The sequence below is a fragment of the Mycetomoellerius zeteki genome, unplaced genomic scaffold (genome assembly GCF_001594055.1).
Source record: "Mycetomoellerius zeteki isolate Tzet28-1 unplaced genomic scaffold, Tzet1.0 scaffold135, whole genome shotgun sequence".
Taxonomy (NCBI): Eukaryota; Metazoa; Arthropoda; class Insecta; order Hymenoptera; family Formicidae; genus Mycetomoellerius; species Mycetomoellerius zeteki.
This window is the reverse complement of record NW_017256287.1, coordinates 4317866-4330406: the sequence shown is the minus strand read 5'-3', so window position 1 is coordinate 4330406 and position 12541 is coordinate 4317866. Positions and strand designations below refer to the sequence as shown.

The 12541-nt window shown below is 37.6% G+C and overlaps 1 protein-coding gene across 4 annotated transcripts in view; it reads left to right on the top strand.

Moving 5' to 3' along the window:
* The window catches only part of Sema1a (semaphorin 1a), a 220229-nt gene that overhangs the window by 184785 nt on the left and 22903 nt on the right, over positions 1–12541 (top strand). For all 4 annotated transcript variants that reach the window (XM_018462085.1, XM_018462084.1, XM_018462083.1 and 1 more), the window contains exons 2-3: positions 8347–8443; positions 11338–11747. In XM_018462085.1, the coding sequence (XP_018317587.1) occupies positions 8347–8443; positions 11338–11747 (507 nt within the window). The remainder of the gene's footprint in view (positions 1–8346; positions 8444–11337; positions 11748–12541) is intronic.

The window sequence follows — 12541 nt, the reverse complement described above, 5'->3', positions numbered from 1 at the left end:
GCCGCGCTGTTCCGCGCTTTTCGTTTTTCCGTCCAGCTTTTCTCTTCCGCAAGCTCTCGTGGGATTATCTCGCCCAAGAAGAAGCCACGTGTTGTCCCAACGAAATTGAAGTGCACCCGGCAGGCTCGGCTAACACAACGTAGACCGCGCGTAAAGGGACATTCGCGTAGCGGTCCGAGAATAGTAAGAGTTCTACAGGCTGGGCTATTTCTCGCAAAGCTGGCTCTGCCAGGACGTCCCATCGCGCGCGTTTTCCGATGTAAATCGAGATGTGTTGAGAATATATAAAAATCCAGCTTTTAATTTAATAAAGGAAGAAAGGTCCTTTCATATTATTAAAAATGCGACAACGTGCAAAATTTAGTATACATATCCGGAGAGGAATATTACTATATTTGTATGAAATTAAATTATAATAAAGAGACTGCTTTAACTCCAGAATGCTTTTGAACAAAAGACGTCGATCGATAATATGTTATCTATTCATTGAATTAAATTTGCTCAATTTATATTTCGGAGGATCCTATTTAATTATTATTATAGCTATGAGCGACGTACTCGAAAACTCGCTTTAGCTATAAATTTCTTAAGCGTGTTTGAGAACCGGGTCGTCTCACTAGTAAGATCGTTAGGGTGATCCGGCAAATTGGAGCGAGATTTGCAATATTTACTTCCGACATTTCCACAGCGCCTGAAATAGTTATAAACCTGATGTTTTTAGAGGTGAAACTCTATCCAATTTGAGCGAATTTTTACGATATTTCCTCGAGCGGATTCGCGAACGCGTTGGTAGAAGTTTAATCGCGAATGCTACGTCCGAAAGTGCGACTTAAGCCGCGTTTTTTCTGTCGATGTCTACCTGCAATAAAACGTCGTAGGTAAGCTGGTAGCTGGTTTGACAGTATCGTTCATTAGTCACAGTTGAACTCAGGTCTCGGAGTGCTTTCATGGTATGTGCGTATACGTGTGCCGAAAGGGAATCGACAGAGCTACGGGAAAGCCGTTAAAAAATAATGGCCTCGAACTCACCCTGGTACCACGGCACCCCAGGCACGTGCGAAACTTTAATGACTCTCGGTCGCGAGGCGCTACACCGAAAGGGGCCTCACCAGCGTAGCAACGGGCCCCCGTTTGCGTCCACTTGTGTGGCGTACCGCGTGAGATAATCCGTACTTCCGAGGGTGAGAAGAGTTGATGACTGCCAATCGTCGGGATCGCGATTGGCACGCCCGCGCCGCTGAGAGACCGGAAATTAGGTCTCCCGCATCGTCGCGTGTGGCACACGTGCGTGCACTGACGTGCGTTCGGGGTAACACGTGACAGAACGCGACTCGTACTGACTGCGTGTCAATAATGCGGTACGTTTCTTAATCGGAGTCGATATGACACCACCGCGCAATAATGTCCCCGATTTTGATACCACGTTTGATATTGCGACAGCGTAGCTCGCATATGCATATGCCTTTATGATGATTCTAGTGAAATATCCTTTACTGTAATTTTATAAGATCGGGATAAAGATTGACACGCGTAAAGTAAAAAATATGGGGAATTTTCATTTCATTATTAAATTTCCGATAAATGTATTTAATTTCAAGCTTGCATATTTAATAAATTCGACTAGAATTAATAATAATTTAATAAAGATATCGGTTAATTGTAGTTTTATCAATTCGCTTGATTGATAAAAAAAAGTAAAGTTGAAAGAAAAGAATAAAAAATTAACATTTTTAAAAATGAAAGGAAATCGAGTCGAAAAAAGATCAATATTTTTTGTGAAAAACCTTACATTTACAGCTTATTTATTTATATGAAAAAGTATCACAACTCTAATAAGGGATGAAATTTACATTATATGGGGGAGTACAGTATTTGAATTTTGAAAACTCATTAGGGAGTTTTTGCAATAGCGTTTATCCAGATACGATGAACGTTAAGGTCAGGTTATCTTCTTCTTAACAACTAATTAAGAAAAGGATAGCGTGACTTTAGCGTTCACCGTATCTGAATTCACGTTATTGCAAAAACTCCCTATTACCTAGTTTTAACGAATACGTTATAATTGAAAGATATTATAATTGAATATATTATAATATGGAGAAGGAATGTGAATTTATAGAAATTGTATATTCACTATTCTAATTAAAAGTTCGAACACAGCATGTTAAAAATGTTCTGCTGAAGAGTAGAGTTGCTAATTCTAAGATACGTCTGTACTTTTTTACCAACGAAGCAAATTGTATACATCTAGAAATCTTTCAATATTTAAATTGAACATCCGCATATATTCGTAATGCATGTGACGGCTTGTAATTATCAATGAATCGATAATTCGTGACTTTTCCGTCACCGATGGCTACATCGATCCGAATGCAACCGCCAATCTTGAGTACATCAAATTGCCTTGGCTGTCACCCATATCATTTAACCGCGACACGTGCACCGTTTCGCGTCAGTTGGATTAACTGACGGAAGATGCGCGGGCGTCCACTGTGATCGACGTCGACACGCAGGAGTGGCCCGATCTTAACACAGGGACGATCGTGCGTTTAATTGCCATTTCACGAGCCGTTCCGTCTTTCTTGATAAGCAATCCGCCCACCAGTCACGGACATTCGCACGCCATCGTTTACCCCGTGAAACAGCCGGTCCTTCTCTCCCTTCTCTTTCAAAACACGTGATAAATATGCCTCTCTTTCTCTCTTCCTCTCTCTTAGCCCGTAGTTGTTCCTACATCTACCTCTAACGTCTCGCACGGCGAAAGCGCTTTCCGCAGAACTTCGATCTGCAAAGTTTGACGGGCGAGTCGTAACTTTGGACATGTTCAATATTTTCGAATCGCGGCACTTGCCGGGCGGCTCCGAGGAACTTATATATGTGATTTGTAGAGATGGTTCCAGAGGTTGGACGATAGACCGTATCGACTTTGGTCAATTTTTTAGCATTCGAGGAACAATCACAGCTCTCGGGAGCGGTTTCGATTGTATCTCCGGCTCGATTCCTTGTTGAAATATTGGCTTTCGGTTATTGGTTTTATGAAGATTGTTATTAAATTCATGAGATGAATTTAATCGCTTTGTATATTTAAAAATACATATTGAGAAATATACAGCTGTGTTGGGAAATATTTAACATATGTATATATTTATGTATGTAGAATTAATATTAATATTCGTTAAATAATTATTTGTGAAGTAAAGCATCATCTCGAAGCGATGAATTCTCCCGTCAGTGTACGTATCCCGTTGTACAAGTTTTTGTGCTCCGCTGGCAGCAGCGTGAAAGCCGATACATGTCCGTGGCTTGTATTTTGTATCGGCTTTCACGAATATCAGAGCGTCTCTCGTTGCTCGAAACTTGACGTTAACCGCAAATGGCTGGCAGATGCGAAGTTCCACCATTCGTCGACGAGACGACGGAACAAAAGATACGACGGAGAAAAGGGCGAAGAGCTAGGACGAATTTCTTACGGTAATGGGGCTCGTATTGCGTGTCCTTTCAATCGAAAGTTTTCACTGATCGTATCGAAGAACGACGTTTCTAAAGAGCCAGTTTCTATAGACATTGCGATTTCTGAGAATGTATCAAGACAAATGTTTAGTATTTATAATAGATATTCTTTTACACAAATACAAAAATACTTCACAGAGAATTTTCTTTTAAAATTTACCCTGAAAATATAGTAGTTGTGGTACAATACAATATTTTAAAGATTTTTACCACTTTGCACTTCAATAAAATTGATCAAACTTATTTTATACTTTATTGTAGTTTTATTAATGAGATAGATTTACATTAAAATTCTTCGAAATACAATGTTGTCCCACGACTGTCATATTTTCAGGGTAAATTTTAAGAAAAAATTCTCTCCGTGAATAAAATTTCACGCGTTATTATTTATGTATACATATATTAATAACACAGGTCTCAAACGTGAAACGACCACAAATATAACAAAAACTGTTAGGATCATTTAAACACTTACGCGGGGCCATTGTTAAGACAGCAAACAGTCACAATTGTGACTGTTTATATATTAGGACCTTGAATAACGGACAGCGCGTCTTGTGCGCTGCGGCTCTGAGTGCAAGGCGTCTACCAACTTTAAACAAATCATTAGTTTTAAACTTATTAATGCAATGAAAATGAAACTTTCCAGAACATTTGTTCATATCCGAATGAACAACTTTCTCGCTGAAAGTTTTAGGATGCTCGAAATTCGCTCGATAAACGAAGCACCTGAATGCATAAAAAAGGATATTTTGCAGGTGTGTATAAAAAAAATAATAAGTTGTTTGTTTATTGACAAATATCGGTTTTTCTTTCTTCACTAGACGTGGAAAACTCTAATGATTATAACTTCGAAAATAGCAAAAAAACGCATTTTTCGAATATATATCCTCAAATATCTCAAAATCCTGACGTGATAGGCCAATTCTGATTTCAGATTCGGATTCTACGCAGAAAATTACGTCGGAAATGACCCACAGCTTCCCAACAACAAAACCTTGTTGACCTGTGTAATATACATAAATAATATTCCGAGCCTTTAATATACCAAGAACATACGAAAGTATTAACAAGTTGACAAATCACGGAACAGTGATGGGTTGTAATATAATTTTATTCACAGGTAAATCTAAAGTCATTTAATCACTGACGCTTAATAATATCTCGAATGGTCTTACAGATTTTTTTCGTCATAATTCCAATTATCTATCCGTGTCTATTTTTCACGTGTAGTGAATGGGTATATTGCAAACCGAAATTACTGAAATCGCCTCTGAGTCGCTCTCTTCTTCAACAACTTTGCGCGACGTGCGACTGAAATCGAACGGCTAATTTTGGAAAGCGATAACCGAGTGAACCCCGGAGTTGATGGCAGTTACGGGACACACCCGGTCCGTTTAATTTCGAAGGCAATCAGAGAAAGAGGATAGGCGATGGACGCCTCTATCCAGTTATCCGTCGATCCATCGCGCGTCCAGTCCTCTCACTCTCTTTCTCTATACATGTCACCCTCGCCTCGATCTCGCCATATCAGCTAGATGCTCATCCATCTGACTTCTTCTCTCTCGAACCCTGCCACGGTCAAGCGGCACGAATGTAACGCCCGACAGCATGACGTTAATTCGTTTCTACGGCAAGACGTATGATGCTTTCGATAATAGCTTGCTGCAGCATTGTATTCGTTCATTGGCAGTGTTTCTGTTACCACTGTTGCTTGCCTATATTTGACCCAAATTGCATACATTGGATGCGAAAAGTGCACCTCCTTTCCGCTCGTTGAAATCGATTGGTATTGATGTGACGGTATCCAATGATAACCGATCGTCGAGCTTGAAAGAGTTTAATATAGCCATCCAGAAAATATCTATATTTATAGAAAATGTTATATATATAACATCCTATATATAAATGCTTTTAGGACTTATAATTGTTTGTACGCATTTAACATGTTATACAGATAATAGATAACAATTAAAAATGTCAGTTACAAATGTTTATTAAATATCGTTTGAAATGGTCGATTGGCTCATTCTAAATGTTATTTAACAAACATTTGTGACTATATGGTCAGTAGCTGAGTGGTTACTTGCAATGCACATACATATATATATATATATATATCCATGACTCGAATTACATAAATCAGGTAGAGGGTGGTTCAGTGGTTGACATTGAGTGGCAGTTGAATGTGCAAAGCCCGGAATAATTATCATACGCATTCCAATAAGTGAGGTTCAAATGCGGACGTTTAATTACATTTAAATATGGCGAAATTAGCTAGATTATATAATCATTTATGTTTGTGTTGCAGCGCTTTTCAAATTATAGTGTAATCGAAATTCAGTCCCAGTTAGCCGACAAACTATTTAAATAAATATGCTTCGCATTATATTTCGTTACATAGAAGAAAGTCGCCGATATTGACATAGGTCTCCTAAAGTGATACCCCTTTATTTCTCAGAAACTAACTATTGCACTTTATTAATACTAATAAAATCATGTTCTGTTTAGCTAATTAAAGAAGTACAAACTCATAATTCGTATATTTGTGGCTTGTTTCTATCAAATCAGCTAAAAACGAATTCTATGAATGCGAAAATAAAATTCTTACGATTTTCTTTTGCAAAATGCATGGTTTAAATAATAGTGACTATATTATTGATAATATTACGTCATTTTAAATGCTTGTAGTTTCCTAAATCAGTTTTATTTATATTATTTTTTCTCTTAGTCTTTTCATAATACGATTTTAAATTTAAAATTGGGGTGCAGCGTAAACCGCCACACCTGTTTGTAAAACATGAGCTAACTTAATCTTTATATAATGTTGCTTTATAGTGTCAAATAAGTCTATTGGAACTGAAGGCAATAGTGCATATATAGAAAAACTCTTGAAAAACTATTGCATTACATATTTGTATCTTGCAGAACAGCATAAAATAAACATGCATATTCAATTCAATAAAAATGTTTTATAACGAGGTAAAAAAGATTCTGGAAAATCTTATATACATTCACTTGTAGGTACTTTATACAGATAATGTTTGTAAAATAAAAAGAATATAAATGCGTAGCATTTTACTGCCCACTGTGTCCATTTTGTCAAACGCTCATTTTTGCTTACCTTACGAAAAAATTAATTATTGCAAAATTGCAAGTAGTATTATAAAAACTGCTTATACTATCTGATAGAAGACACTTTTCAGTTTGTACTTATGTTTTTAAAGTTTTATTTTTACCTTTTGTTTAAGAAATATTGTCTAAAAACAAAGTGGTACTTATGTCGGTATCGGCGATTTTTCTCTAATAATAAAACTGATTTTTTTGTCACTTTTCGTGATGAAATGAATAATTTATTACATAATAAGTAATAAGATAAAAATAAAAACGTTTCCGTTCCAAAAGAGTGAACAACCGTTTTCACATGGACCGTTTAATCGTTGTCCTCTTTCCTTGTTGCTGTTGCGATTGAATGCATTAAGTGCATCTCTTATCATTGGCCTGAATCACAGTCACCGGATGCACCAGTCCGATCGTCTACATTGAGTGACATCAGGATATGGGATCGTCTGATAATTACTCTTTTAATTATACAGTCTGTTCCCGTATCGATCGATCGATGACACTGGAAACCGAAGAGAATTTTCAATTGATATTTGTAAATGACCGTTCTATATGCAACGATCCATAAAAGAGAGGGAATAGAGGTGGGGGAGAGAGAGAGAGAGAGAGAGCGCATTGAAAATCGATGATCCTGATGCCATCGACATTAGAGAATTTAGAATATAGACATGAAAACTTTGTACCACTTTTGCACATTTTCTATAGGCCTGTTCTTTTTAGCTGAATTTTTGCATCAGTTTATTTTTTTTCCTTTTCTCTCCAGGAGGAAAGAAGAAAAAGAAAGATGAACTGGTGCAAAAGTTCAGCCAAAAAGAACAGGCCTTATATTCGAAGCTAAATTAAGAGATTCATTGAGAAGCATGTTAAAAACGATTATTTAATGTATCCTATTTATTGTTATTGTAAAACATTATTGAGAAACATACTTCTTTTCATACGTCGCATATGACGCATTAATATTTAATAAGCTCATATTGCTTCCTCGCATGCTACATATGCTGCGCGTCGTCAGTGTGGCAAAGCAATTTATGCATATGTCCCGAATTGCATGCACCGGATCCGAGATTGCTGCGATCGCCATTGATTGCCCCGGAAATTTCTGCTTATTACACTCGGGGATCCAGTGAGGCGTTCATTAACGTTTCGCTTCGCAGATGTTGAACATGACTATTTCGTTGTCCGAAAGAACGTTTCGTGTGGGCAGAAATGTGGTGTACAAAATTCACGAGATTTGAATGTAAAGTATTTATAACGAAATTGCAGTACGTGTCATTATGTCAATCCTCCTACAGTAGCTATCCAATCATGTTATTGTTACGCTTGAATTCGGCAATCTATTTTAATGCACTGAAAAAGTGTACAAAACATCAACTTCGCGAATTGTGGTCAATAGATAATTAACGAATAATGGAATCGGCTCTTTTTTTTGCCAACTGATAAAGTTAAGAAAGACTGCTCACAGTTAGTTCGCTAATAATCGATCAGCATTGTTCATCGAGTCCGTGGTCAAAAGGAAGCTTATTACGCTTATTAAAGCCGGCTTCTGGTCTTTCGCAGCGGCAGGGGTGGGATGGGGAAAACGAACCGTCGACTGTCACAAAAGAGCAACGTCGATGGCCGTCGACGGCTAATTAGATAGAATAAGGTAATTCCACTTTTCAAGCGATAGAACAAAAACTAATCCGAAACCTTTCCTCTGCTTTTCTTTTCCAGGTGCGGAGGATGTGTTCAGGTTTACGGGAAACGAGACGCACACAGACTACTTTCGGTTGGTGCTCAGGGACGGGAACTATCTTCTGGTCGGCGGAAGGTAAATAGAGAATTCATTTGGAGCTAGTGCTTTAATTAAAGGGCTGCTTCTTCTTCTTCCACTTCTTCTTATTCCTCTTCCCCTTCGCCTCTCCTTTCTCCCTATAGTCTCCTCTTGGTCCTCCCACCTATCCATCTTCCGACGTATCATTGCGCCACTGTCTGCACGAGCGCCCGAGATCAACGGTGATCACGAAGTAGATCGAAAATCGTGTAATTCCTTCTATATATTACGTGTAAACTCGTTTCATAGCATAAATTGAATATTTGTCCACGTTGGAAAAAGTAACTGGTTGCATTAATTGGGATTCTAATAAAAAATGGACAAGTCAGAATTTATTCCTTGAATTTATTATAATTCTAGTTGATGACCAGAATTCTGATTGATATGATCTGAATCTCTCGATTCATTCATTCTCATCCAGAAATTTTTCTCAATGCAAGAGTATTTTTTAATCCGACCTAGCCGACTTCTCTTGATTGAAGTCGATTTGGAATTCTGCCGGCGGCACTTTGTGTGCGGTGGCATGTAGAAAACATTCGCGAAATCTCCGCTTGCCCAAGAGTGCGGATTTTTAATTGTGATCACATTAAATTATGCATTGATCGTTATCCCTGAATGGACTTTGGTAATAGAATGATCATTTTAATCGTAGAAGTCAATTATGTGTGTGCATCATTATGGATTTGTTGAAACGTCGTCATTATTAATTTCGTGTTTGACAACGATACTGCTAATCATATAACAATCGTACACAACTTTCAAAATGCGTTATTAATCGACATTGTACTCCAACTTTTGTATAATTTCATAATTTCATTCTCTAATATTCATTGTAAAGAAGTATCAGAACAGATATTGTCACTAAACAAATACGCGGGTCTCGAAAAATATCTTTAATATAATACAACATGTCGCAATTTATACGTTTTGTTCATTAAAAGCTAATAAACGATCAATTTCGTTGAATGTACACAAACAAAAATTATTATGTAGCACTATATTCCCTAATGAGATAATTAATCATGTCAAATATAACAATAGATGTCACATTAACACGACTGTTGGATATATTCAATCGATTATTGATGAGCCATGTATGAATTAAACCTGAATACTTATTGTCTGTAATACCAAACATTTTGCAATACTATTTCCGCGTATTGATTTTTATTATAAAATTTCTTACAAGTACAATAAAGTTACTCACAAAGAGGGCACTCTAAATTTTTTACAGTGAAATCTCACTCCAAGAAAGTAAAAATTCAATCACTCTTGAAAAAAAATGGAAAGATTTCACTTCTTGAAAAAATAATGACGCAATTTTCACTCTTTTTAGAGTGAATTTTCACTCCAAAAAAGTGAGATTTCATTCTAAAAAGTGAAGATCGTCACTTTTTTTTCAAGAAGTGAAATATTTTCACTTTTTTTTAAGGATGGTTGCATTTTCACTCTCTTGGAGTGAGATTTTCACTGCAAGGAATTTAGAGTGGGGATAAACATACGCAGTATCGTATTAAAATCTAACGTATACAGTGTAAAATAATTGTAGACGCAATATACAGGGTATCTCAGAATTTAACGGACAATCCTTTCCGTATACGAAATATACACTTGGATATTCTGCACAATAAAAAATTCGTTTCCTATTTCATGTTTCATTTATAATTTTGTAGTTAAGCATTTCTTCATGTAACATTTTTTTCTTATTTCCACTTATAGAATATGTTGTCGCAGTTTATTTGTTAATTCTTAGATACCCTGTATAAATTGTATGTCTGTATAAATGCGGGCTTTGAATTTCGTCATTAGGGGATGTATTCAAACGATTTGATTGTGCCCCTAGTCCATCGATTAGTGCGCTTTCTTCTTTTTTTTCTTCCTTCTCCCTTGGATTCTCGAGCGTGCATGCAGATAAATCTATTCATGTTTCGTGTGTGCTGAATGCATGCTGTTCCAACGTTGAAATCAGTCGGCAGAAGCAGCGATAATCAGGTCGTACACGGATTAAATGCATTGTGCGTGAATGAACTCTGATATATATCCAGGCTCGTTCGTTATTGATCGGATTACACTAATTGCTCGGCCGATTTGCCGAACGCCGCCGCCGCCATCACGACCGCCGTGTGCACACTGTCGATGATACGAAAATTTGTTTCTTGCTCGTTATGTCGGGCTTATAATATGAGAATGCCTCGCGATTATTCTGCGGTTGGCAAAATCCGATCGGCGCAGCCGACGTTACCAGCATCGAGCGCGCGGAGAGATTCTTCCTCTTTAAAGTGCTTCTAAGCATACGGCGGAGTGCTTAATGAAGAAGAGTTAACGATCGACTGCCGAAACTTCACAAGCGCCGCTTTCTCAGCTAAATCCGTGCTAACCAGACAGCCTTGCTCCGCTCCGTTGATGTCTACTTTAGGCATCTAACTTTACAACTTGGAAACTCTTTCCTCCATCTTACGTACATTAGAGTCATTTTGCTTTCCTGGTACTAGTTGTAATAATGCGAAAGATACTAGTGACCATGTCAGTTTAGAGTTTAAAAATTTTCGAGAGGGCATTCTTTTTACAAGAATTTATTCAATAGAGATTGCATTATTACATTCTTGTCATAGAAGTTGAATACATTCCTACTTAGATGTAACAGTTCATTATCCTATCAAAATAATTATGTAGAATGTTTAAATTGGTTGTTAGAATTTTAAAACTTCTTAGAGCTGTTCGATATAATTATTTCGATGATTCAAACAAAATTATTTTCAGATCTGTATCTACTTAAATATTTAGTATTTACTTTATTTATTTACTTTAATAAAACCGTTCTTTCCGCCAAGAAATCTTCATTTTTAAATAATCAATCGTATAATCAATAAACTATTGTAATCTTGTTTTAGAAATCTCGTGCATAATCTCAGTCTGACCGACTTGACGGAGCAACAGAGGCTGACCTGGTACTCGACGGAGAACGACGTGAAGATGTGCGTCGTGAAAGGCACGCCCGAGGAAAACTGCCAGAACTACATTCGTATCCTCGTGAAGACCGGGTCGAACAACCTCTTCGTGTGCGCCACCAACGCCTTCAAACCCATGTGTCGTGATTATACGGTGCACGCGGGCAACTACACGATTGTGAAGGAGAAGGGTGGCCAGGCTAGGTGCCCGTACGACCCCCAACACAACAGTACCTTCGTCTATGTCGACGGTGAACTCTACACCGGCACGGTCGCCGATTTCGCGGGTATGGACCCGATAATCTATAGGGAGCCACTGCAGACCGAGCAGTACGATTCGATGAGTCTGAACGGTGAGTGAGAAGGCTAATCCAATCGTCAATTCTCGCCCGGGTGATTGATGACGCTTAATGATCGCGTTCTGCTGATTTACATTGAAAGTCGGCGGTTAACTCCGATCGCAACTCGGGATATCAATTTTCATTTTCGCGGCGCGCTTTTGCCATTAATTCGACATGGTGACAAGTGCGGTTTGAAGTCGGTAGTTAATGATCGAAACTCCGAATATTAATTTTCATCGCGGAAAACTGTAAGTTATTATTAACGCGGTAAGTTGTAGATTATTAAATGTAGAGTGCTTAAAATGTTATTTTATATAAAAGACATTTTATAATTTCTAACGTTATTTTTGTAAAATGATGATTTTACTTATAATTATAAGATGAAATATTTATTCTAGAAACGCTTGGATTAATTTATTTTAGTTATTTATCATTTCTAGTTATACATGATAATATCGAAGACGGTTTCTCTGCAAATAGCGATTCTAAGAGTCACGAGATCGGATCGCAATTAGACCGAGCTAATTGGATGCGATAGATAGCTTATAACCCGAGATCCGATTAATTCAATCGTTACTTTCTAATTGCAAGGAGTTGTAGCGAAAGACTCGTTATTTGTATCCCTTGAAAGTTTGCGTTTCTGTATCGACTCTCAGTTCCAGCGCCTTGCAAACTCCGCGTTTCTTAACAATAAGACAATAGTCGCGCATTTATCGAAAGTATCTACAGAAGTTTACGGAAGAAAGTTACCGGGATTCACATTATCCAGAGAATCGAATAAGAGAAGTTTCGGAATGGAGGTGGAC